The sequence below is a fragment of the Amblyraja radiata genome, chromosome 4 (genome assembly GCF_010909765.2).
Source record: "Amblyraja radiata isolate CabotCenter1 chromosome 4, sAmbRad1.1.pri, whole genome shotgun sequence".
Taxonomy (NCBI): Eukaryota; Metazoa; Chordata; class Chondrichthyes; order Rajiformes; family Rajidae; genus Amblyraja; species Amblyraja radiata.
In genome coordinates, this window is record NC_045959.1 from 118667767 (window position 1) to 118695218 (window position 27452).

Here is a 27452-nt window from a genome sequence, read left to right on the forward strand (position 1 = left end):
CGTACGTACGTTCTATATCATCTTTTCTTGTTGTGTTGGACAGGTGGGTGCGACCGGAACAGGCTCGGCGATGAGTGGACTTCTGAAGCGCAAGTTTGTGGAGGTGGACGTGGACCCGGGTTGCTCCTCATCTTCATCCTCGCCCTCCTCCTCCTCCTCCTCCTCCTCTTCATCTTCCTCATCATGCTCTTCATCCTCGTCCTCCGCTTGCTACTCCCCCTCGTCCTGGGACTCTGACGATGACGAGAGTGGCGGTGAGACGTGGTCGACCCGTCGCCACGCGGACTTCCCCTCCGTTCTGTTCACACGTGAGTGCCCGTGGGAAGCAACTGCAGACGCTGGTTTAACTGTATGTCACGTTGTCACTTGCGGGCGGAGCACCAAGGCAAATTCCTTGTATGTGAACACTTGGCCAATAAACTTATTCATTCATTCATTAAACCAAAGATAGACACAAAACGCTGGAGTAACTCAGCGGGACGGGCAGCATCTTTAGTTTAATTTAGATACGGACCACCAATTCCGCGCTGACCAGTGACCTGCGCACGCTATCAATAGACAACAGACAATGGGTGCGGGAGTAGGCCATTCGGCCCTTCGAGCCAGCACCGCCATTCAATGTGATCATGGCTGATTATCCCTAATCAGTACCCCGTTCCTACCTTCTCCCCATATCCCCTGACTCCGCTATCTTTAAGAGCCCTATCGAGCTCTCTCTTGAAAGCATCCAGAGAACCGGCCTCCACCGCCCTCTGAGGCAGAGAATTCCACAGACTCACAACTCTCTGTGTGAAAAAGTGTTACCTCGTCTCCGTTCTAAATGGCTTACTCCTTATTCTTAAACTGTGGCCCCTGGTTCTGCACTCCCCCAACACCGGGAACATGTTTCCTGCCTCTAGCGTGTCCAAACCCTTAATAATCTTATATGTTTCAAGTGACCACCCTCTGTTAGATCTATGTTTAATTCCCGGGATGGCGGGACTGTCATATGCTGAGAGAATGGAGCGGCTGGGCTTGTACACTCTGGAGTTTAGAAGGATGAGAGGATATCTCATTGAAACATAGAAGATTATTAAGGGTTTGGACACGCTAGAGGCAGGAAACATGTTCCCGATGTTGGGGGAGTCCAGAACCGGGGGCCACAGTTTAAGAATAAGGAGTAAGCCATTTAGAACGGAGATGAGGAAACACTTTTTCTCACAGAGAGTGGTGAGTCTGTGGAATTCTCTGCCTCAGAGGGCGGTGGAGGCCGGTTCTCTGGATACTTTCAAGAGAGAGCTAGATAGGGCTCTTAAAGATAGTGTAGTCAGGGGATATGGGGAGAAGGCAGGAACGGGGTACTGATTGGGGATGATCACATTGAATGGCGTAGCTGGCTCGAATGGCCGAATGGCCGCCTCCTGCACCTATTGTCTAATGTATGTATTGTTAGATCTATGTACCACTGTATGTAGCACGTTAGTATCTGCACTGATGTAAAGCACTTTGGTCAACGAGAGTTGTTTTTAAATGTGCTTTCAAAATAAAATTGACTTGACTTGACTTGACGTTGTGTGTGTGTGTGTTTGCCCCTGTAGCCGTGCCCATTCTGAAGCGGGCAAGGCGGGCGAGGAATTGCCGTGTGCAGTTTGACCGGGTGGTGGTGTTCTACTTTGCCCGGTGCCAGGGCTTCACCAGCGTTCCGAGCCAGGGCGGTTGCACCCTGGGCATGGCCCAGAGACACAGCTCGTGCCGGCAGTACACGTTGGCGGAGTTCGCCAGGGAGCAGGAGATGGTCCACGCGCAGAAGATCAGGGCGCTCCTCAAAGAGCAGAAGCTGAACGCACGGAGGCTGCAGGTACGCGCAACCTTGGCCCTCTTCACAAGTTCCAGTATCGGGCCATTCGGCCCATCAAAGGGTGGTGGGTGGGTGGGTGTATGCGACGAGGAGGTTGTTGAGGCAACGTTTAAGAAATTAGGCATGGATAGGACAGGTTTTCATATAGGTCAGGACTTTCATATGAAGAAAGACTGGATAGACTCGGCTTGTACTCGCTAGAATTTAGAAGATTGAGGGGGGATCTTATAGAAACGTACAAAATTCTTAAGGGGTTGGACAGGCTAGATGCAGGAAGATTGTTCCCGATGTTGGGGAAGTCCAGAACAAGGGGTCACAGTTTAAGGATAAGGGGGAAATCTTTTAGGACCGAGATGAGAAAAACATTTTTTTTCACACACACAGAGTGGTGAATCTGTAGAATTCTCTGCCACAGAAGGTAGTTGAGGCCACAGTTCATTGGCTATATTTAAGAGGGAGTTAGATGTGGCCCTTGTGGCTAAAGGGATCAGGGGGTATGGAGAGAAGGCAGGTACAGGATACTGAGTTGGATGATCAGCCATGATCAAATTGAATGGCGGTGCAGGCTCGAAGGGCCGAATGGCCTCTACTCCTGCACCTATTTTCTATGTTTCTACACGTAATTTAGTTTAAGAAGAAACTGCAGATGCTGGAAAAATCGAAGGTAGATAAAAAGGGTCTGATGAAGAGTCTCGACCCAAAATGCTGTCTCACCCGCTGAGTTTCTCCAGCATTTTTGTCTACCGTAATTTAGTTTAGATTAGATTAGTTTAGTTTGGATTGGATGTTTAGTTTAGTGATACACAGTGGATACACAAATGGCCTACTCATGCTCCTGCGGAGTAGACTTGATGGACCGAATGGCCTAATTCTGCTCCTATAACTTATGAGTCTCTTGCCCAGAGTTGGGACAATCAAGAACCAGAGGACTTAGGTTCAAGATGAAGGGGAAAAGATTTAGGAGTCTGAGGGGTAACTTTTTCACACAGGTGGGTGTATAGAACAAGCTGCCGGAGGAGGTAGTTGAGGCTGGGACTATCCCAATGTTTAAGAAACAGTTAGACAGGTACATGGATAGGACAGTTTTGGAGGGATATGGACCAAACGCAGGCAGGTGGGACTAGTGTAGATGGGGCGCATTGGTCGGCACGGGCAAGTTGGGCCGAAGGGCCTGTTTCCACACTGTGTCACTCAGAGACAGTATGGAAAGGGGTGCGTTGGGCCAATTGTTCTAGCTTGGATGTGGGCCAGCAGGGAGTAGTTGGGCCGAAGGGCAGTCACTGACGGGATCTTTCTGTGTACAGCTGAGCAAGGGTGGGCCGGCAGAGGTGGAGCGGGCCGAGCGGCTGACCCTAGACGAGGTGTCGGACGAGGAGGTGGAGGTGGAGATGGAGAATGGCTTCTTCCCGCAGCCCTACCCTGCCCGGCAGCGGCTCGCCATGCTGAGGGCAGCCGGCGTCAAGAGGATCGACCGCGAGGAGAAGAGGGAGCTCAGCGCCATCCGGCTATCCAGAGAGGAGTGCGGCTGTAACTGCAAGGGCTTCTGTGAGCCCGAGACTTGCCACTGTAGTCTGGCTGGCATCAAGTGCCAAGTAAGTGCCAACCCCCCCCCACACACAGTGAACACGGGCACACACACGGGCACGCACCCCCCCACGCACAGTGAACATGGGCGCACACACACACACACACGGGCACACACGCGCACACACACACGGGCACGCACCCCCCCACGCACAGTGAACACGGGCACACACACGGGCACGCACCCCCCCACGCACAGTGAACACGGGCACACACACGGGCACGCACACGGGCACGCACAGTGAACACGGGCGCACACACGGGCACGCACACGGGCACGCACACGGGCACGCACAGTGAACACGGGCGCACACACGGGCACGCACACGGGCACGCACAGTGAACACGGGCGCACACACGGGCACGCACAGTGAACATGGGCGCACACACACACACGGGCACGCACCCCCCCCCACGCACAGTGAACACGGGCACACACACGGGCACGCACCCCCCCACGCACAGTGAACACGGGCACGCACACGGGCACGCACCCCCCCCCACGCACAGTGAACACGGGCACACACACGGGCACGCACCCCCCCACGCACAGTGAACACGGGCACGCACACGGGCACGCACAGTGAACACGGGCACACACACGGGCACGCACTCCCCCACGCACAGTGAACACGGGCACGCACACGGGCACGCACAGTGAACACGGGCACACACACGGGCACACACCCGGGCACGCACCCCCCCCACGCACAGTGAACATGGGCACACACACGGGCACGCACACGGGCACGCACAGTGAACACGGGCACACACACGGGCACGCACACCCGCCACGCACAGTGAACACGGGCACACACACGGGCACACACAGTGAACACGGGCACACACACGGGCACGCACACCCGCCACGCACAGTGAACACGGGCACGCACAGTGAACACGGGCACGCACAGGGGCACGCACTCCCCCACGCACAGTGAACACGGGCACACACATGGGCACACATGCACACGGACACACACGGACGCACACGGGCACGCACCCCCCCACGCACAGTGAACACGGGCACACACACGGGCACACACAGTGAACACGGGCACACACACGGGCACGCACACGGGCACGCACAGTGAACACGGGCACGCACAGTGAACACGGGCACGCACAGGGGCACGCACTCCCCCACGCACAGTGAACACGGGCACACACACGGGCACACATGCACACGGACACACACGGACGCACACGCACACACACACACACACACAGTGCTGGAGTAACTCAGCGGGTCAGGCATCATCAGTGAATGACTCTAGTGTTCTGCGTGTGTGGTGGAGCTGACATTAACTGTGTGCGCTGTGTGTTGCCGCAGATGGATCGCATGTCGTTCCCGTGCGGGTGTACGAAGGACGGTTGCGGGAACCGTACGGGCCGGATTGAGTTTAACGCCGCCCGCGTCCAGACGCATTTCATCCACACCATCATGAAGCTAGACCTGGAGAGCCGGCAGAGCGGGAACGTGAACGGGAACGTGAACGGGATGGCGGAGTTGGGGGCGGCGCTCCTGGACAACCCCGCTCGCTGCGGCTACCAGGAGCGGGCCGTGTCAGCGGCCACGGCCTTCCACTACGCCAAGGAGAGCGAGGACAACAGCTGTAGCAGCAGCGACATGACCGACTCCTCCAGCTCGTCCTGTTACAGCGAGGAGCGTACCGGCGGCAGCCGCCACTTCCTGGACAACGTCCCGCCCCCGCGCCACCGCGGCCAGCCCGCCGACATCGACGACGACAGCGGCGGCGGCTGCCTGGCTCGTATCCTGCACTTCAACGACTCCGACAACGAGGACCCCCACCGCCGGGACCCCTTCCCCTACTTCAGCCCCTCCGACTTCCTCTGCGACGCCAGCGCCGAACACAACCGCGCGCCCGGTCTGGACGAGAACGCCAACCACGAGCCCGGCTTCACCCTGGGCGAGATGGCCACCATGCAGGGCACCGCCTCCGCCGACACGCCTTACCCCTCCCCCCACTGCACGGAGCTGGGCGGCAAGAGCTACACCGACCTCAGCCTCTCGATGGACTCCTTCGAGTTTTTCCAGTCCTTCTCCGAGTTCAACTACGCCCCCTTCCACCACCCGCAGAAGGACTACGACGGCCTGGACAACTGCCCCGCCCTGCAGTTCCCCTTCGCCGCCACCCCCTCCTCCCAGACCGCCGAGCCGGCCAGCTGCTTCCTGGAGTCCCTGATGGGCCTGGCCGAGCCCATAACGGCCGACTCCTTCCGCGAACCGCCCACCGCCTTCCCCGACAACCAGCATCTGGAGGAGGCCATCAAGACGTCCATTATGGAGACCGTCAAGGTTTGACCTTCGACCTCGCTGCCAAAACAACAACCCCCCTCCTCTCACACGGGGTGACCAGAGACAGTGGACAATAGGTGCAGGAGTAGAGGCCATTCGGCCCTTCGTGCCAGTACCGCCATACAATGTGACAATGGCTGATCATCCCCAATCAGTACCCCGTTCCTGCCTTCTCCCCGTATCCCCTGACTCCGCTATCTTTAAGAGACGTTTCTGAAGTGAAGTGACTGATGTATTTGTGGGTGAGGGGAGGGGGGAGGGAGGAGGTGGGGGGGAGGAACGCAATGAGTCGCAAGGACAAGGGACTTCTCCGCTGGGCAAGGCCTGGGCTATGATCCCCTGGGATTCTGTGATCGGTTTTATCATCGTGGACCCGTGGGAAACAAACTCCCTGCCCATCAGCGGACAGTAAATCTTTGCAGGAACTCGCTGTCGAAGGCTGCAAGGTGTGTTTGTCCACCATGGACTGCTTGAGCCAGCTTCACTTCACGACCACCGTCAATCAGTTGGGTCAGTCACCTCTTGAAACCCCTCAACGGAGGAATAGACAATAGGTGCAGGAGTAGAGGCCATTGGGCCCTTCGAGCCAGCACCGCCATTCAATGTGATCGTGAGCTGGTCATCCCCAATCAGTTGATTTTTTAAAACTCAACGCCACAAATGTGATGCAAGCAGGCAAGAAAGCTACAGAGGCTGGATTGAACTGAATATGTTGGACGCAGGAAACCAGAGTAACTCTGCGGGGATCAGGCAGCGTCTCTGGAGAGAAGGAATGGGTTGGGCGGGACCCTCCGTCTCAATCCAGCTCCAGACTCTCGGTCTGAAGAAGGGTCTCAACCTGAAACATCGCCCATTCCTTCTCTCCAGAGATGCTGCCTGTCCCACTGAGTCGCTCCAGTGTTTTGTGTGTGTGTGTGTCTACCGCGGATATAACTACTGGATTCCGTTCACAACTTACGTTGGAATGTGATGGCACGCCTGTGTTCTGGGACAAGGAGAGACTGCGATATGATTAATTTATACATTTCACTTCACGTGACAGAGAATGCTGAGAGTGCACTGACGATCTATTGAGCTGAATTTTAAGTCTCTATCTACATACCTTCAGTGAAGGGCTTCATTCGCACGCTAATAATATTTTATAACTTCCACCACTTTCCTTGTAAGGGCCACGGTGGCGCAGCGGGTAGTGCCGCTGCCTCTCGGCGCCAGGGAGCCCGGGTTCGATCCTGACCTCGGGTGCTGCGTGCGTGCGTGCGTGCGTGCGTGTGTGTGTGCGTGTGTGGAGTTTGCACGTTCTCCCCGTGACCCGCCTGGGTTTCCTCCGGGTGCTCCGGCTTCCTCCCACGCTCCGAAGACGCGCGGGGTTTGCGGGTTAATCGCCCGCTGCCCTCGCGCGCGGGGAGTGGATGAGAATTAGCGTAGAACTGGCGTGTGAACGGGTAATCGATGGTCGGCACGGACTCGGTGGGCCGAAGGGCCATTTTCCGTGCCGTATCTCTAAAAACCAAACCGCAATGCCTTGCGTAAGATGTGTGTGCGTGTGTGTGTATGCGTGAGTGTGTGTGTATGCGTGAGTGTGTGTGTATGTGAGTGTGTGTGTGTGAGTGTGTGTGTGTGAGTGTGAGTGTGTATGCGTGAGTGTGTGTGTGTGGGTGTGTGTGTGTGTATGCGTGAGTGTGTGTGTGGGTGTGTGTGTGTATGCGTGAGTGTGTGTGTGTATGCGTGAGTGTGTGTGTGTGTATGCGTGAGTGTGTGTGTATGCGTGAGTGTGTGTGTGTGTGTGTGTATGCGTGAGTGTGTGTGTGTATGCGTGAGTGTGGGTGTGTGTGTGTATGCGTGAGCGTGAGTGTGTGTGTGCGCGCGCGCTCTCCAGAACAGGCAGCACCCATCACATACCTGCCAACGTTAGACCCTTTGGACGACAAAGGGTTAACTCACACATGAACTGACTTACTATGCAAAGTCTTAACTACCCCCTGAGCCCAGCCAATGGCGACTCGCAAGTGCAAGGTACGCTGATAAGGCCACAACTGCGACAAGGTCTTTGCTAACAGGAGGTTAATGAGTAATGGGGTGTTTTTTTTCCGATAATATGGGACCTCCAGTGGTTACATGTGGCCGTTTTTTTAATTTATTTTGTACTTCTGTATTTATTTAATTTTTGTACATTCAGTACTGCAAGCAGAGCTATGGTTTTAATAATGAAACAATGGATGTGCGACAGAGCCTGTTGTGGCACTGCTCCCCCCCCCCCCCAATCACCATACTGTTATAGCCACTGAGGGCTCACCTGAGTCATACTGCCACCAGACCCCATCCCCGCCACACACACACACACATACACACCAGAGTCACCCATTCCTCAAAAAATCGAAGGTAGACAAAAATGCTGGAGAAACTCAGCGGGTCAGGCAGCATCTACGGAGAGAAGGAATTGGTGACGATTCGGGTCGAGACCCTTCTTCGGAAGAAGAAGGGTCTCGACCCGAAACGTCGCCAATTCGAGACCCTTCCACCAAAGAACGAAGAAGTCAAGTCCTCAGAGTCTGAAGAAGGAGGGTCTCGACCCGAAACGTCACCCATTCCTTCACTCCAGAGACGCTGCCTGACCCGCTGAGTTACTCCAGCACTCTGTGAAACGTCACCTATCCATGTTCTCCACAGATGCTGCCTGACCCGCTGAGTTACTCCAGCACTCTGTGAAACGTCACCTATCCATGTTCCCCACAGATGCTGCCTGACCCGCTGAGTTACTCCAGCACTCTGTGAAACGTCACCTATCCATGTTCCCCACAGATGCTGCCTGACCCGCTGAGTTACTCCAGCACTCTTGTGTCTTTTTTTTGTTGGTAAGCCAGCACCTGCAGTTCCTTGCGTCTGGAAGAACTCTGGCCGTGAGCGTCCCTCGACATCAACATCTCCCGAGCAAGTCGTGGTGTCAGGGCTGCTCAAGTGAAACAAAACATCGTATCACAAGGTAGTCAAAATTGCTGGAGAAACTCAGCGGGTGCGGCAGCATCTATGGAGCGAAGGAAATAGGCGACGTTTCGGGCCGAAACCTTCTCCCTCTTATCACAAGTTCTCAGTTTGTCTCCCCAAACTAGGGTTTATCACATTTTTGTTGGGAAAAAAAACGTTTAGAAAGGTATCATCTGTTCGCAAGTCATTTCGATTTTAAACATAAGGTTCCGTGAATTTCACATCAGCATGTCCGAAGCTGTAATCTTGGCTTGACGTTTGTCGCTCTGAAGGTGCTCACAACGTTAAAACCTTTAAATTATTTTTAAAGAAGAAATTCCGGCACGGATTTTTTATTTTATTTTTATTTTCGTGAAGTATTACAATATATAATTTATTGACATTCTATGAGCAAGGGGTTGGCATGGTTCAGACCCGTCCCGTACGCAGAGGAACTGTGAAATGTTTTGTCCGCTGTCTCACTACCTGGCAGGGATCCCCTTTTAATATAAAAATTATATATTATTTCTAAATTATTTTTTGAATTATTTTCTAAACCACTCTCTGCAGGGGACGGGATTCTTAAATATTCGATATTTTCCCCACGTTCGATACGATAGGACTTTATTTATCCCAGGAGGGACATTTGTCTGCCAATAGTCATTATAACACAACAAAGGTACATGGAACATGAGATTAAAGTGACAAGTGGAAAGGATTGAGGGTGTGCTGAGATTGGGGGGGGGGGGTGAAGAGAGAAGAAGAAGGGGCCGAGGGATGAATGGGTGGAGGCGTCAGACTAACCGAGAATTGAATTCTGAGATTTTGAAATTTAATTTTAAAATCCCAACATTAAACCTTGAAAAACTGATCCGTTTAGTCCATCAAAATTCCTGCTTTCTCCCCATATCCCTTGATTCCGTTAGTCCTCAGAGCTAGATCTAACTCTCTCTTGAAAACACCCAGTGAATCGGCCTCCACTGCCTTCTGTGGCAGAGAATGTTCCGCAGATTCACAACTCTCTGGGTGAAAAAGTTTTTCCTCATCTCAGTCCTTTATTGCCCGAGGTACAGTGGAAAGCTTTTGTGCCGAGGTAGACAATAGGTGCAGGAGTAGGCCATTCGGCCCTTCGAGCCAGCACCGCCCGCCATTCAATGTGATCATGGCTGCTTATCCCCAATCAGTACCCCGTTCCTGCCTTCTCCCCACATCCCCTGACTCCGCTATCTTCAAGAGCCCTATGAACAGTGAAAAGCTTTTGTTGCGTGCTAACCAGTCAGCGGAAAAACGATGCACGGTTACATATTTTGTACTAATTATAATTGAAGTATTTTGTAGGTGAGTTGTAATCATTTCCGCACTTACAGCCCGGGGGTGGGGGGGGGGGAGAAAGGTTCTGATTGTCTACCCTATCTACGCCCCCTATCAGGTCTACCCTCAGCCTCCGGCGCTCTAGAGAAATCAATGCAAGCGTTCGTGCCCAACCTCCCCCTGTAGCTAATACGCGCTAATCCAGGCGGTATCCTGGTGAACCACCGCTGCACCCTTGTGGAAATTCAGTGGACTTCATTTATTTCCTCGGTGGACAAAAATGCTGGAGGAACTCAGCGGGTGAGGCAGCATCTATGGAGCGAAGGAATGGGTGACGTTTTCGGGTCTTCTTCAGACTCTGAAGACTTACTTCTTCGGAAGAAGGGTCTCGAATTGGCGACGTATCGGGCCGAGACCCTTCTTCTTCCGAAGAAGGGTCTCGGCCCGAAACGTCACCTATTCCTTCTCTCCGTAGGTGCTGCCTCACCCGCTGAGTTCCTCCAGAATTTTTGTCTACCTTCGATTTTTTTTTTTCGTCCCAGCATCTGCGGTTCCTTCTTAAAGAATTAATTTCCCAAGTAATTTTCAGCTGACATTGCCTTTGTGTCTCGGTGATGATGAAACTTCCCACATTGACATTCAGTTGGGAGAGGGGAGAGTTTTGGTCTTAAATGTGGGAAGAAAAATTCGGTGGCCAATTGAATGACTTGGCTGGCCACCCTTTCTCTCCCCCCTCTCCCCTCAATAAGATTAATCTGGATCGTGTATCATGCAACTACTGTCCGAAGAAACAAAATATTTAATTTATTCTTGTTATCTAAAAGAAAAATCAAATTCCGTACCTTATCAAAGGCACTAGAAGTCTGTAAATAAGTTTTTAAAAATTCACTCCTTTGTGTACGATTTCTTTGTTCGGCTTGCCTGTACATAGAAAAAAAAATGATATTTATTACAAGTGATAATGTTATTGTATCGGATTGATTTTTCTGTACATCTTCCATTTTTGCCTTCAATATGTAACTTATATTAGACTTCAATAATAAGGCAAAATGGCACTATGATGATTTTTTAAATGAACACATGCATTTAGCTTAATCTGTAATATACATTGGTGAATGACATGCTCTTCATGCAAGCCATGTCAAGCCATTTCCATCATACTTTTAAATAATAAAATTATTATTATTATATATGCAAGAAACAGTCGCTTCTTCTGCCTGAATTTATCTTCCTCAGAAGCCCTTGGATTGGAGATGGGATTGGCTCTTCTGGGCCTGTCACACTTGGGCGATTTACAAGTCGTAGCAGGTCGCTGAGAAACTGGCAACAGGAACGGCGACTGTCAGAGTGGAACACACACAGGCACACACACACAGAGACACACACGCGCGTACACACACAGACACACGCATGCACGGGCACACATGCACGCACACAGGGACACACCCATAGGCACACGCACACTGAGACACGCACACACAGACGCTCGCACGCACGGGCACACATGCACGCACACGCACACAGACACAGGCACACGCACACAGAGACACGCACGCACACATACACACAGACGCGCGCACGCACACCACACACTCATACACACACAGACACGTACACTCATACACGCACACAGACATAGACACGCACACAGACACACATGCACGAACACAGACACACATAGACACCTGCACGCACACAGAGACACACACAGACACGCACGCATGCACACAGACACACACACACATATACACAGACACATACACTCATACAGACACACACACACATATACACAGACACACACACTCGTACAGACACACACACACATATACGCACACACAGACACACACACACATACAGACACACACACACATATACACAGACACACACACTCATACAGACACACACACACATATACACACACACACACACAGACACACACACATATACACAGACACACTCGTACAGACACACACTCATATACGCACACACAGACACACACACTCATACAGACACACACACACATATACACAGACACACACACTCGTACAGACACACACTCATATACGCACACACAGACACACACACTCATACAGACACACACACACATATACACAGACACACACACTCGTACAGACACACACTCATATACGCACACACAGACACACACACTCATACAGACACACACACACATATACACAGACACACACACTCATACAGACACACACACACACATATTAAATTAAAATTAAATTAAATTTCTTTATTTATATAGCACATTTTTAGTCAACTTGCATTGACCCCAAAGTGCTTCACATAATTACATCCAAACACACAGGCAAAGGTGGGTGAAGTGTCTTGCCCAAGGACACACACAGGCAAAGCTGGGTGAAGTGTCTTGCCCAAGGACACAACGACAGTATGCACTTCAAGCGGGATTCGAACCAGCTACCTTCCGGTTGCCAGCCATTGCGCCACCCTGCCGCCCTGTATACACAGACACACACACTCATACAGACACAATCGCACGCACACAGAGATACACACGCATGCACGCACAGACACACGCACGCACACAAACACGCACACAGACACACACACGCACACACACACGCGTGCGCCCAGAGACGCACACACTCCCCCCCCCACCCCCCCCCCTCAATTAGCCAATGAAATTCACCGGTCTACCTACGAAAACCTTCGACTTCCTGGCAGCCCACGACCCACCTACGGCACGAGAATTCTCGCTAGTCTCCATGGCGGCTTCATTCTGGTCGGCGCCTAAACAGTGGGACAGGCCCGTTAAATCTACAAGGGGGAAACTTGATTTCTTTCTGGGAATTCAACCCAGGGCAGGACATTCGTGAACCGTGAATGAAGCGGGGTCGAGGGGATCAAGGAGTTACAGGACATAGTCCCCTGAATCAGTTGCAGAAATGAATGCAAAAGACAATAGGTGCAGGAGTAGGCCATTCGGCCCTTCGAGCCAGCACCGCCATTTGGGACGACAGATGACACAATGGGCTAAGTGTTCGGCTGGCAACCGGAAGGTAGCCGGTTCGAATCCCGCTTGGAGTGCATACTGTCGTTGTGTCCTTGGGCAAGACACTTCACCCACCTTTGCCTGTGTGTGAATGTGTGTGAATGTGTGTGAGTGACTGGTGGTGGTCGAAGGGGCCGTAGGCGCAGATTGGCAGCCACGCTTCCGTCAGTCTGCCCCAGGGCAGCTGTGGCTACAGAAGTAGCTTACCACCACCGAGTGTGACTGAGAAGTGAATGAATAATGCGATGTAAAGCGCCTTGAGTATTAGAAAGGCGCTATATAAATCCCATCCATTATTATTATTATTATTCAATGTGATCATGGCTGATCATCCCCAACCAGTTCCCCGTTCCTGCCTTCTCCCCATATCCCCTGACTCCGCTATCTTTAAGACCCCTATCTAGCTCTCTCTTGAAAGCATCCAGAGAACTGGCCTCAACACTAATTCTATCCTACACACTTTTACCGACAATTTTACCGAAGCCAATTAACCTACTGTTCATGTTGTTTAAGAAGGAACTGCAGATGCTGGAAAATCGAAGGTACACAAAAAAGCTGGAGAAACTCAGCGGGTGCGGCAGCATCTATGGAGCGAAGGAAATAGGCAACGTTTCGGGACGAAACGTTGCCTATTTCCTTCGCTCCATAGATGCTGCCGCACCCGCTGAGTTTCTCCAGCTTTTTTGTAAACCCACTGTTCATCTTTGGGATGTGGGAGGAAACCGGAGCACCCGAAGAAAACCCACGCAGGTCACGGGGAGAACGTGCAAACTCCATGCAGACAGCGCCCGTAGTCAGGATGGAACCCGGGTCTCTGGCGCTGTGAGGCAGCAACTCTTATGTTTTAAATCGCATTTGGGGAACATGCATTAATACCCGCGATAAAAATGGAATTTGCAACATCAGACGTCGGAATTAACCGCAGACCTTCCCAACTCGGGCTTGCAGCTGCCTGTAGAGTCTCACAAAAGAAGTAGTAATCTCACCACACCTCAAATGTTCATAGCCAGAGTAGTTGATTATAGGAGCAAGGAGGTCCTTCTGCAGTTGTACAGAGCCCTAGTGAGACCACACCTGGAGTATTGTGTGCAGTTTTGGTCCCCTAATTTGAGGAAGGACATTATTGCTATTGAGGGAGCGCAGAGTAATTCACCAGGTTAATTCCCGGGATGGTGGGACTGACATATGCTGAGAGAATGGGTCGACTGGGCTTGTATTCGCTGGAATTTGGAAGGATGACAGGGTATCTTATGGAAACATATTAAATTCTTAAGGTGTTTGGACACGCTAGAGGCAGGAAACATGTTCCCCATGTTGGGGGAGTCCAGAACTAGGGGTCACACAGTTTAAGAATAAGGGGTTGGCCATTTAGGACTGAGATGAAGAAAAACTTTTTCACCCAGTGAGTTGTGAATCTGTGGAATTCTCTGCCACAGCAGGCAGTGGAGGCCGATGCACTGGATGTTTTCAAGAGAGAGTTAGATTTAGCTCTTAGGGCTAAAGGAATCCAGGGATATGGGGAGAAAACAGGAACGGGGTACTGATTGTGGATGACCAGCATCTGCAGTTCCTTCCTACACTTTTCTCCAGAGATGCTGCCCGTCCCGCTGAGTTACTCCAGCATTTTGTGTCTTTCTTCGGTTTGAACCAGCATCTGCAGTTCCTTCCGACACCATTAGTATTATTTTCGCCCAACAGCCAGTAGAGGCTCTACAAGGCGCTGGTCAGGCCACATTTGGAATATTGTGAGCAGTTTTGGGCCCCATATCTGAGGAAGGATGTGCTGGCTCTGGAGAGGGTCCAGAGGAGGTTTACAAGAATGATCCCAGGAATGAGTAGGTTAACCTATGATGAGTGTTTGTCGGCACTGGGCCTGTACTCGCTGGAGTTTAGAAGGATGAGGGGGCACCTCATTGAAACTTCACCGAATAGCGAAAGGCCTGGATAGAGTGGGTGTGGAGAGGATGTTTCCACTAGTGGGAGAGTCTAGGACCAGAGGTGGTAGCCTCAGAATTAAAGAACATTCCTTTACGAAGGAGATCATGAAATATCTGCTCCTTGTTTGACTCTCAGACTCTGAAGCTTGAGAGCCATGTGGGGCAAACATGAGCAAATGGACCAGCTTGGTCAGCATGGATGGGTTGGGCCGAAGGGCCTGTTTCTGTGCTCTTTGCCTGTGACTCTCTCTCTCTCCCTTTTACATTGAAATGTCCAGCAGAGACCCGTGGCTATGTTGTAATTGTGGATGTGGCCAGTCCCCTGGTCTCCTGGCATGGATTTATAATCTCCTGTCTATGAATTACAACTCTCTCTCTCCCTCTCTATGGTATGGTACGGTATGTCAGGACTTTCATATGAAGAAAGACTGGATAGACTCGGCTTGTACTCGCTAAAGTTTAGGAGATTGAGGGGGGATCTTACAGAAACTTACAAAATTCTTAAGGGGTTGGACAGGCTAGATGCAGGAAGATTGTTCCCAATGTTGGGGAAGTCCAGAACAAGGGGTCACAGTTTAAGGATAAGGGGGAAATCTTTTAGGACCGAGATGAGAAAAACATTTTTCACACAGAGAGTGGTGAATCTGTGGAATTCTCTGCCACAGAGGTAGTTGAGGCCACACAGTTCATTGGCTATATTTAAGAGGGAGTTAGATGTGGTCCTTGTGGCTAAAGGGATCAGGGGGTATGGAGAGAAGGCAGGGATGGGATACTGAGTTGGATGATCAGCCATGATCATATTGAATGGCGGTGCAGGCTCGAAGGGCCGAATGGCCTACTCCTGCACCTATTGTCTATGTTTCTATGTTTCTATGTATGGTATGGTTTCGTATCGTACCAGCAGTGCCCTGATGGGAAGGCAGGCTGGTGACCATGTTTCTCATCCTCTCCTCTTGCCTTTGACGGAGAGCTTCACCTTATTAATTGCAACGAGTCTCTGGCAGTGCACACAACTCCCAAGTTGCTATGTTGTGCAACGAGACTTGCTTTTCCAGTTTTATTCCCCAACCGCCGTGTTGTGTTCCCCTGTCTGTCGGTGTAACATCGACACCTGCGGTCCCTGCCCGGTGAAGCAAGTCTGAAGAAGGGTCTCGACCCCTGAAACGTAACCCATCCCTTCTCTCCAGGGACGCTGCCTGTCCCGCTGAGTCACTCCAGCTGTTTTGTGTCTCCCTTCGATTTAAACCAGCGTCTGCAGTTCTTTGCTACACATTTTGTGAAGTAACCTCCTCCGTTGCCGGAATAAGGCCACACACAAACTGGAGGAGCAGCACCTCATATTCCAGTCAGCTACTGACATAATCACAGGGTCATTCAGCAGGGTGGTGAATCTGTGCAATTCTTTGGAGGCCAAGTCAGTGGATATTTTTCAGGCAGAGATAGATAGATTGTTGATTAGTACGGGTGTCAGAAGTTATGGGGAGAAGGCAGGAGAATGGGGTTAGGAGGGAGAGATAGATCAGCCATGATTGAATGGCGTAAATGGGCCGAATGGCCTAATTCTACTCCTATCACTTATGGCCTTGTGACCTTAGGACTTTTTTTTCCAGAAACATAGAATCATAGAAAATAGGTGCAGGAGTAGGCCATTCGAGCCTGCACCACCATTCAATATGATCATGGCTGATCATCCAACTCAGAATCCTGTACCTGCCTTCTCTCCATACCCCCTGATCCCTTTAGCCACAAGGGCCACATCTAACTCCCTCTTAAATATAGCCAATGAACTGTGGCCTCAACTACCTTCTGTGGCAGAGAATTCCGGAGATTCACCACTCTCTGTGTGAAAAATGTTTTCCTCATCTCGGTCTCGATTTCCCCCTTATCCTTAAACTGTGACCCCTTGTTCTGGACTTCCCCCAACATCGGGAACAATCTTCCTGCATCTAGCCTGTCCAACCCCTTAAGAATTTTGTTAGTTTCTATAAGATCCCCCCTCAATCTTCTAAATTCTAGCTGCCTGATTCAGGCACAGATGCTGCCTGACCCGCTGAGTTACTCCAGCACTTTGTGTCTGTCTTCGGTGTAAAGCAGCATCTGCAGTTCATTCCTACACACCTGGGGTGGTATGGACAGGTGATGTTTTGGGGCGGGACCCTTCTTCACGCTGAAGGAGGGAGCAAGCTGGAAACTCCAACATATGGTGGAAATGCAGATGGGGAATTGTTCTCTGGTGGTTGCTAGTTGAAGGATCTCCACTAGGGGGCAGCCAGTGCTCAGATCCATTCCCTCTCTCCACAGATGCTGCCTGACCCGCTGAGTTACTCCAGCACTCTGTGAAACGTCACCTATCCATGTTCTCCACAGATGCTGCCTGACCCGCTGAGTTACTCCAGCACTCTGTGAAACGTCACCTATCCATGTTCTCCACAGATGCTGCCTGACCCGCTGAGTTACTCAAGTATTTGTATAAACCAGCATGTTCATAAGGGATAGTAGAATTAGGCCATTCGGCCCATCAAGTCTACTCCGCCATTCAATCATGGCTGATCTATCTCTCCCTACTAACCCTATTCTCCTGTCTTCTCCCCATAACCCCTGACACCCGTACTAATCAAGAATCCATCTATCTCTGCTTTAAAAATACCCACTGACTTGGCCTCCACAGCTTTCAGTGGCAAAGAATCCCTCAGATTCACCACCCTCTGACTAAAGAAATTTCCCCTCATCTCCTTCCTAAAAGAAAGTCCTTTAATTCTGATGCTGTGCCCTCTAGTCCTAGACTCTCCCACTAGTGGATAGTGGGGCTAGTCCCACAAGCATTCTATGATAGTATACGATAGTGGCGTTTAAGTAAGGTTTAGACAGGCACATGGATGGAGGGATACAGATCACGTGCAGGCAGAGGGGATTAGTTTAACTTGGCGTCATGTCCAGCACGGACATTGTGGGCCGAAGGGCCTGTTCCTGTGCTGTACTGTTGTACGTTGTATGAGATAAAGGCCAATGTGTTGCTTGCTTTCTTGATAGTTTGTACAGCTGCAGGTTGGTCTTGGGTGACACGGGGTGGGGGGGTGGGGGGATTAGACGCTGGTGCATTTGTCCAACAACAAATCCACGTCTCCCAGCGTGTAAAACAAACCTTCAGTTTGGTTTAGTTTAGAGATACAGCGCGGAATCAGGCCCTTCGGCCCACCGAGTCCGTGCCGGCCAGCGATCCCCGCACACTAACACTATCCTACACACACACACACACTAGGGACAATTTCCAAATTTTACCAAAGCCAATTAAACCCACAAAACCGTACGCCTTTGGAGTGTGGGAGGAAACCGGAGCGCCCGGAGGAAACCCACGCAGGTCACGGGGAGAACGTACAACAGCACCTGTAGTCAGGATGGAACCCAGGTCTCTGGCGCCGTGAGGCAGCAACTCTACCACTGTGCCACCGTGCCACCTCAATCCTTCCTATTTTCTATATTAAAGTGCATGACAGTTTAGTTTACTGTCACGTGTACCGAGGTACAGTGAAAAGCTTTTGTTGCGTGCTAACCAGTCAGCGGAAAGACAATACATGATTACAATCGAGCCGTCCACAGTGTACAGATACATGATAAGGGAATAACGTTTAGTGCAAGGTAAAGCCAGCAAAGTCCGATCAAGGATAGTCCGAGGGTCACCAATGAGGTAGATAGTAGTTCAGGACTGTTTCTGCCTTCTGAAAACGACCTTGCATTTCATACAACCTGCCCCAACTATCTCCTCTGGTAGACAAAAGTGCTGGAGAAACTCAGCGGGTGCGGCAGCATCTATGGAGCGAAGGAAATAGGCAACGTTTCGGGCCGAAACCGTCTTTCTGGTCGCCGCTGGATTTTCACCATGTGGAAAATTTTCGCCGACCTATGACGCAGTCGCCGAAAATGTGGCGTAAGTGGGACAGGCCCATCCTTGTAGCTCAGGCACCTCGAGTCCTGGCAGCAGCCTCGTTGAATCTCCTGATGGTTTTTACTGGTGACTTTCCCTACATCTGGTCAGTTTCACAGGCGTTTTGGCACATCATTGGTCGTTCAGCAGTTGCTATCCTTCACACGGGAATGGAAAACATATCGTGACGCTCACCGATGTGTGTGTATATATATCTACGGGAAGTTGCCGTCCAACTTAGACAAGACTTCAACATGATCCAGTACCTGCTCTTGACTCTTTGCCTCCGTAAGAATTAACCAATTTTTCTTTCCTTGGTTTTACCAGAATTGCTGTCTGGATTAGACTAGAACAGCTACAAAGAGTGGTTGGACAAACAGGGAGAGAAAGTTGGAGTGGCGGGGGTTGACGAGAGATTTGGTAGAAGTTTATAACATTTAGTGAGGCTTAGATCGGTCAGAAGTCAGACTTAAAATGCTGGAGTAACTCAGCGGGTCAGGCAGCATCTGTGGAGAACATGGATAGGTGACGTTTCACAGAGTGCTGGAGTAACTCAGCGGGTCAGGCAGCATCTGTGGAGAACATGGATAGGTGACGTTTCACAGAGTGCTGGAGATAACTCAGCGGGTCAGGCAGCATCTGTGGAGAACATGGATAGGTGACGTTTCACAGAGTGCTGGAGTAACTCAGCGGGTCAGGCAGCATCTGTGGAGAACATGGATAGGTGACGTTTCACAGAGTGCTGGAGTAACTCAGCGGGTCAGGCAGCATCTGTGGAGAACATGGATAGGTGACGTTTCACAGAGTGCTGGGGTAACTCAGCGGGACAGGCAGCATCTTTGGAGAGAAGGAATGGGCGACGTTTCGGGTCGAGATCCTTCTTCTGATTGAAAGTAGAGGTGGGGGGAAGGGCGAGGGGGATGGGGGGAAGGGCGAGGGGGGTGAGGGGAAGGGCGAGGGGGGTGGGGGGAGGGCGAGGGGGGTGAGGGGAAGGGTGAGGGGGGTGGGGGGTGGTGGAGGGGGAATGGAAATACTGGAGATGAGAAAAAGCCAGACCAAATGAAGGCCAGCCCTGGTTTGATGATAATATCACAGACTAGGGGGGGCAGAGCTTCAAGGTGAGAGGGGCAAAGGACATGTGCGGGGCAGGTTTGTTTTACACAGAGGGTGGTGGGTGCCTGGAACGCGTTGCCAGGGGTGGTGGAGGCAGATACGATAGTGGTGTTTAAGAGGCTTTTAGACAGGCACATGGATATGCAGGGATTGGAGGGATACGGATCACATGCTGGCAGAGGGGATTAGTCTAAGGGCAACGTGTTCAACATGGACATTGTGGGCCGAAGGGCCTCTTCCTGGGCTGTACTGTTCTATGGATGCCAATTTGTTAAGCATTGAGTTAAATATCACTAATTCTAGATTATTAAATATCTAGATTATAAATTCTAGGTTATAAATGTCACTCATTCTAGATTATTAAAAGTGTCGGGGGTTACGGTGAGAAGGCAGGAGAATGTGGTTAGGAGGGAGAGATAGATCAGCCATGATTGATTGGTGGAGTAGACTTGATGGGCCGAATGGCCTAATTCTGTTCCTCATACGTATGAACTTATAAAGGAATTGAAAGCAATACTGGCATCTGAGGCAATTTCTTGCTGATTAGAAACATAGAAACATAGACAATAGGTGCAGGAGTAGGCCATTCGGCCCTTCGAGCCAGCACCGCCATTCAATATGATCATGGCTGATCATCCACAATCGGTACCCCGTTCTTGCCTTCTCCCCATATCCCTTGATTCCGTTAAGAGTTAAATCTAACTCTCTCTTGAAAACATCCAGTGAATCAGCCTCCACTGCCTTCTGTGGCAGAGAATCCGACAGGTTGCCAAAGTGTTAATGAAATGATTTCATCTCGCTGTGTTTTCTTGCCTTTCTTTGTGCCAGGGGCTGTGACTGCGACACCTCTCGACAGCCGTGTGGTGGGAGGGGAGGAAGCAAGCCCACACAGTTGGCCGTGGCAGGCAAGTTTATTCATCCCCACACCACTGGGCATCGAGTACAAGAGGCAGGGTCACCATGCAGCTTCAGAGGAGTATAGTGTCCAGTCTAGCCTAGTGCACTTCAGTTTAGTGTAGTGTAGTTCAGATTAGTTCAGTTCAGTTTAGTTTAGTTTAGTTTAGTTTAGTTTAGTTTAGTTTAGTTTAGTTTAGATTAGATTAGTTTAATTTTGTTTAGTTTAGTTTTGTTTAGTTTAGATTAGTTTAAATTAGTTTAGTTTAGTTTAGTTTAGTTTAGATTAGTTTAGTTTAGTTTAGATTAGTTTAAATTAGTTTAGTTTAGTTTAGTTTAGTTTAGATTAGTTTAGTTTAGTTTAGATTTGTTTAAATTAGTTTAGTTTAGTTTAGTTTAGTTTAGATTAATTTAGTTTAATTTAAATTAGTTTAAATTAGTTTAGTTTAGTTTAGTTTAGTTTAGATTAGTTTAGTTTAGTTTAGATTTGTTTAAATTAGTTTAGTTTAGTTTAGTTTAGTTTAGATTAATTTAGTTTAATTTAAATTAGTTTAGATTAGTTTAGTTTAGTTTAGTTTAGTTTAGTTTAGTTTAGATTAATTTAGTTTAATTTAAATTAGTTTAGATTAGTTTAGATTAATTTAGTTTAGTTTAAATTAGTTTAGTTTAAATTAGTTTAGTTTAGTTTAGTGATACAGAGTGGCAACAGGCCCTTCGGCCCACTGATTCTACGCCGACCAGCGATCCCCGCACAATAACACTATCCCACACACACTAGGGACAATTTATATTTTACCAAGCCAATTAACCTACAAACCTGTACGTCTTTGGAGTGTGGGAGGAAACTGGAGCAGCTGGAGAAAACTCACAGGGTCACGCGGAGAACGTACAAACTCCGTACAGACAGCACCCATAGTCGGGATCGAACCCGGGTCTCTGGCCCCGTGGGGCAGCGACTCTACCAGCTGCTCCACCGTGCCGCCCTTAGGTTCTGGTCGCCCCAGTACAGGAAGGACGTGGCAGTTTTGGAGAGGGTGCAGAAGAGATTCATCAGAACGCTGTCTGGATTAAAGGGTTTCAGTTACAGGGAGAGGTTGGAGAAACTTGGATTGTTTTTCTCTAGAACACTGGGGGTTGTGGGGAGACCTGATGGATGTTTTATAAAATTATGAGAGGAATAGATAGGGTAGACAGTCAGAAGCTTTTCCCCAGGGCACAGCTTTAAGGTGAGAGGAGCAAAGTTTAAAGGAGATGTGTGGGACAGGTTTTTTACACAGAGGGTGGTGGGTGCCTGGAACACACTGCCAGGGGTGGTGGTGGTGGAGGCACATACGATAAGGGGAAAAGAGGAAGAACTTATACTTTAGACTTTAGAGATACAGTGCACAAACAGGCCCATCGGACCGCCAAGTCCGTGCCGACCAGCGACCTCCGTACACTAACACAATCCTACACACTAGGGACAATTTACAATTTTACCGAAACCATTTAACCCACAAACCAGGAGTGTGGGAGGAAACCAGAGCACCCAGAGTAAACCCACAATAGGCAATAGGTGCAGGAGTAGGCCATTCGGCCCTTCGAGCCAGCACCGCCATTCAATGTGATCATGGCTGATCATCCCCAATCAGTACCCCGTTCCTGCCTTCTCCCCATATCCCCTGACTCCGCTATCTTTAAGAGCCCTATCTAGCTCTCTCTTGAAAGTATCCAGAGAACCGGCCTCCACCGCCCTCTGAGGCAGAGAATTCCACAGACTCACCACTCTCTGTGTGAAAAAGTGTTTCCTCGTCTCCGTTCTAAATGGCTTACCCCTTATTCTTAAACTGTGTGTGGCCCCTGGTTCTGGACTCCCCCAACATCGGGAACATGTTTCCTGCCTCTAGCGTGTCCAAACCCTTAATAATCTTATGTGTTTCAGTAACATTTCAGTCAAGGGGAGAAGGTGCAAACTGCGTACAGACAGCACCTGAGGTCAGCATTGAACCTGGATCTCTGGCGCTGTGAGGCAGCAGCACTACCCGCTGCCGCACCCTTGGTATCTACTCTACATGGGAACACCTCAGTCATCTAGACCTCAGTCATTCACATTTCTGGCTTGTAGCTACAAGATAAATAATCTGGAGGCTTTCTCTTTGTTCCAGGCCTCTCTGCAGTTTGCGTACGACTTTGACCCCGATTTCTTCCAGCATATGTGCGCTGGAACTCTCGTGTCTCCAAACTGGGTCATGACCGCTGGTCACTGCATCGTTGAGTAAGTCCATGGTTCTAAGATGGGCATCGTTTCATTTCTTCACTCCGCCTTGGCCCAACGCCATCTCCCGGTTGCCTTTCTCATCTCCTCCCTCAGTGGGCAATCTGTGGAACTCATTGCCACAGGCGTCTGTGGAGGCAATAGACAATAGACAATAGACAATAGGTGCAGGAGTAGGCCATTCGGCCCTTCGAGCCAGCACCGCCATTCAATGTGATCATGGCTGATCATCCACAATCAGTACCCCGTTCCTGCCTTCTCCCCATATCCCCTGACTCCGCTATCTTTAAGAGCCCTATCTAGCTCTCTCTTGAAAGTATCCAGAGAACCGGCCTCCACCGCCCTCTGAGGCAGAGAATTCCACAGACTCACAACTCCCTTCTAAATGGCTTACCCCTTATTCTTAAACTGTGTGGCCCCTGGTTCTGGACTCCCCCAACATCGGGAACATGTTTCCTGCCTCTAGCGTGTCCAAGCCCTTAACAATCTTATATGTTTCAATGAGATCTCCTCTCATCCTTCTAAACTCCAGAGTGTACAATACCAGCCGCTCCATTCTCTTAGCATATGACAGTCCCACCATCCCTTGTGAACCTACGCTGCACTCCCTCAATAGCAAAAATGTCCTTCCTCAAATTAGGGGACCAAAACTGCACACAATACTCCAGGCCAAGTCGGTGGATATATTTAAGGCAGAGATAGATAGATTCTTGATTAGTACGGGTGTCAGAGGTTATGGGGAGAAGGCAGGAGAATGGGGTTAGGAGGGAGATTTAGATCAGCCATGACTGAATGGCGGAGTGGACTTGATGGGCCGAATGGTCCAATTCTATTCCTATCACTTATAACCTTATGACATGACCATATATGGAGGGAGAGATAGATCAGCCATGATAGAATGGTGGAGTAGACTTGATGGGCCGAATGGCCTTATTGTACTCCTCTTCCTTACGACCTTATGACCTGACGTTCTTAAATTCTGAGGCTGTGACCTCAGGTCCTAGACTCCCCCACTAGTGGAAACATCCTCTCCACATCCACTCTATCCAAGCCTTTCACTATTCTGTACGTTTCAATGAGTGTCCCCTCATCCTTCTAAACTCCAGTGAGTACAGGCCCAGTGCCGACAAACGCTCATCCCACAAACGCTTAACCCACTCATTCCTGGGATCATTCTTGTAAACCTCCTCTGGACCCTCTCCAGAGCCAGCACATCCTTCCTCAGACATGGGAATTAACCTTGTAAACCTACGCTGCACTCCCTCAATAGCAAGAATGTCCTTCCTCAAATTGACAGTCCCGCCAATGAGCTATGGGTCAATTGCAGGCAAATGGAGGGGAGGGGGGGTGGGAGATTGCAACCTTCACGTGGTCCACCCTGTTTCGACGAATGCAATCAACCCGGCGTGCACAAACTAAAGATCAAATGGAACAAGTTGTCCTCCAACTTTAGGCTGTGCACGCCACACGCAAGAAGAAGAAGAATGAGAAGAAGGCAAATGGGAGTTGCATGTTGTGCTAGCTTGGTCAACACGGCCAAGGTGGGCCGAATGGCCTGACACCCTGCTGTACAAACCTGACATCTTCCCTGCTTTCCCTTCAGCGTCCCAGGAAGATTTGCGGTCGTTCTTGGAGAACACGATTTGTATAACAAAGGCAACGAGTACTTGCGACACATCAAGACAATCATCATTCACCCTGAATTCAACGTAAACGCTCTCGAAAAAGGGTAATTCACAGTTTTAAACCTTTCACCCATCCGCTACCGAGAGTTGCCGTGGTTTGCTTGGATCGGCGTGGTAGAGTTGCTGCCTCACAGCGCCAGGGACCCGGGTTTGATCGATCCCAACCACGGGTGCTGTCTGTACGGAGTTTGCGCGTTTTCCCCGTGACCTGCGTGGGTTTTCTCCGAGATCTTCGGTTTCCTCCCACACTCCAAAGACGTACAGGTTTGTAGGCGGACCAAAATGCTGGAGAAACTCAGCGGGTGAGGCAGCATCTATGGAGCGAAGGAACAGGTGACGTTTCGGGTCGAGACCCTTCTTCAGGGCAGGTTTGTAGGTTGATTAGGTTGATTAGTTTTGTGTAAATTGAAAAAAATAGTCTCCAGGGTGTGTTAGTGTGCGGGGATCGCTGGTGGGCGCAGACACGATGGGCTGAAGGGCCTGTTTCCACGCTGTATCTCTGAACTGAACTAAACTATGCTCTCCAGAATTTGACATTTCCATCGGGGGAGAAAGGTTCTGTGTCTACCCTCTCAACACCCCTCAGAACTAAACTAAGCTAGTTGTGTCAATTGAGGAGCAACCCTTCACCTACATAAGGAAATAGGAATTTCAGTTTTTCCTTCTTTCAGTTTAGTTTATTGTCACGTGTACCGAGGTACAGTGAAAAGCTTTTGTTGCGTGCTACCCAGTCAGTGTAAAGACAATACATGATTACAATCGAGCCGTCCACAGTGTACAGATACATCATTAAGGGAATAATGTTTAGTGCAAGGTAAAGTCCGATCGAAGATAGTCCGAGGGTCACCAAAGAGGTAGATAGTAGTTCAGGACTGCTCTCTGGTTGTGGTAGGATGATTCAGTTGCCTGATAACAGCTGGGAAGAAACTGTCCCTGAATCTGGAGGTGTGTGCGTTTTCACACTTCTGTACCTCTTGCCAGATGGGAGAGGGGAGAAGGGGGAGTGGCCGGGGTGAGACTGGTCCTTGATGATGCTGCTGGCCTTGCCGAGGCAGCGTGAGGTGTAGATGGAGTCAATGGAAGGGAGGTTGGTTTGTGTGATGGTTTGGGCTGCGTCCACAATTCTCTGCGATTCCTTGTGGTCTTGGATGGAGCTGTTCCCAAACCCAGCTGTGATGCATCCCGATAAAATGGTTTCTACGGTGCATCTGTAGAAGTTGGTGAGAGTTGTAGGGGACATGCCGATCTTCCTAAGTTGCATTTAGCTTTCAATTTTAGTCAGAGGATGGTAAATCTGTGGAATTCATTGCCACAGAAGGCTGTGGAGGCCAAGTCAATGGATAGATAGATTCTTGATTAGTGCGGGTGTCAGGGGTTATGGGTGGAAGGCAGGAGAATGGGGTGAGTAGGGAGAGATAGATCAGCCATGATTGAATGGCGGAGTAGACCTGATGGGCCGAATGGCCTAATTCTGGTCCTAGAGGGGATTTATCGCAGTCGCTGCCTCAAAAAGGCTGGCAGTATCATCAAAGACCCACACCATCCTGGCCACACACTCGTCTCCCTGCTACCTTCAGGTAGAAGGTACAGGAGCCTGAAGACTACAACAACCAGGTTCAGGAATAGCTACTTCCCCACAGCTATCAGGCTATTAAACCTGGCTCGGACAAAACTCTGATTATTAATAACCACTTTCTGTTATTTGCACTTTACCAGTTTATTTATTCATGTGTGTATATATTTATATCATGGTATATGGACACATTTATCTGTTTTGTAGTCAATGCCTACTATGTTCTGTGTGCTTAAGCAAAGCAAGAATTTCATTGTCCTATACAGGGACACATGACAATAAACTCACTTGAACTTGAACTTGAACCTATGAACCTTGTTTGGATGCATTTGTGACATTTATTAGCCTTGTTTGAACTGTATTGAGTCAGGAAATGTAAAAGGGACCATGATTGACAAAGTCGCCGAAAATGTTCAACATGTTGAAAATCCAGAAAGACGCTACGACTCTTTGGGTGACTGAGGAGACGACTCACGACCGTACAGGCGACATGTCGCGGGGTGAAGCCTGTACGGTCGTGAGTAGTCGCACAAAGAGTCGTACCTTGTTCTGGTCGCCGCTGGATTTTCAACATGTTGAACATTTTCGGCCACCTGCAACGACCTATGACGGGTGCCGGCAGTCACCAGAAAAGTCGCGTAAGTGGGACAGGCCCTTTAGTCTTTTCGACTGCACAATAGAGATTTCAAGGCCCACAGACGGCTGCGGAGGCCAAGTCAGTGGAGGGGAGGTGACAAATTGGAAATACAAGGATGGAGTTAAAGGGAAAGAGAGTACAGGGAAAGTTAAGGAAGACGCCAGAATTAATGGGGTAGAAAGCTGAGGAAGGGTTAGGAGAGAATGGCCAAGTGAAATAGGAATCCATGTGAAAGGTGAGGTGAGTAATGGATGAAAAGTATTATATATGAATGCACGAAGTATAAGGAATAAAGTGGACGAGCTTGAGGCTCAGTTAGAAATTGGCAAGTATGATGTTATGGGAATTGCACAGAGATGGTGGCAAGAGGGCCAGGGCTGGGAA

The 27452-nt window shown here is 49.9% G+C and overlaps 2 protein-coding genes across 3 annotated transcripts in view; both read left to right on the forward strand.

Annotated features, from left to right (window-relative positions):
- csrnp1 (cysteine and serine rich nuclear protein 1) lies at window positions 1-23353 on the forward strand. Of its 2 annotated transcripts, none has more exons than XM_033020354.1 (5): window positions 1-308; window positions 1578-1837; window positions 3142-3429; window positions 4755-6295; window positions 23325-23353. In XM_033020354.1, exons 1-4 carry the CDS (start codon window positions 71-73, stop codon window positions 5745-5747), a joined length of 1779 nt encoding a protein of 592 aa, XP_032876245.1. In that variant the 5' UTR covers window positions 1-70; the 3' UTR covers window positions 5748-6295; window positions 23325-23353. The 2 variants fall into 2 exon arrangements, with proteins under 2 accessions (XP_032876245.1, XP_032876246.1); XM_033020355.1 differs by lacking the exon at window positions 23325-23353 and adding an exon at window positions 9800-9818.
- The window catches only part of LOC116972609 (chymotrypsin-like elastase family member 2A), a 14042-nt gene continuing 5756 nt past the window's right edge, over window positions 19167-27452 (forward strand). Inside the window, exons 1-4 of the mRNA XM_033020424.1 lie at window positions 19167-19200; window positions 20854-21001; window positions 23024-23173; window positions 24777-24902. Coding sequence (XP_032876315.1) covers window positions 19167-19200; window positions 20854-21001; window positions 23024-23173; window positions 24777-24902 — 458 coding nt within the window. The remainder of the gene's footprint in view (window positions 19201-20853; window positions 21002-23023; window positions 23174-24776; window positions 24903-27452) is intronic.

Excerpts from the sequence above, each read along its gene's own strand:
- csrnp1 (XM_033020354.1), top strand. The coding sequence starts at position 71 with ATGAGTGGACTTCTGAAGCGCAAGTTTGTGGAGGTGGACGTGGACCCG. Across the intron at positions 309-1,577 it reads CCCCTCCGTTCTGTTCACAC|CCGTGCCCATTCTGAAGCGG; the intron begins GTGAGTGCCCGT and ends TTGCCCCTGTAG. Across the intron at positions 1,838-3,141 it reads TGAACGCACGGAGGCTGCAG|CTGAGCAAGGGTGGGCCGGC; the intron begins GTACGCGCAACC and ends TTCTGTGTACAG.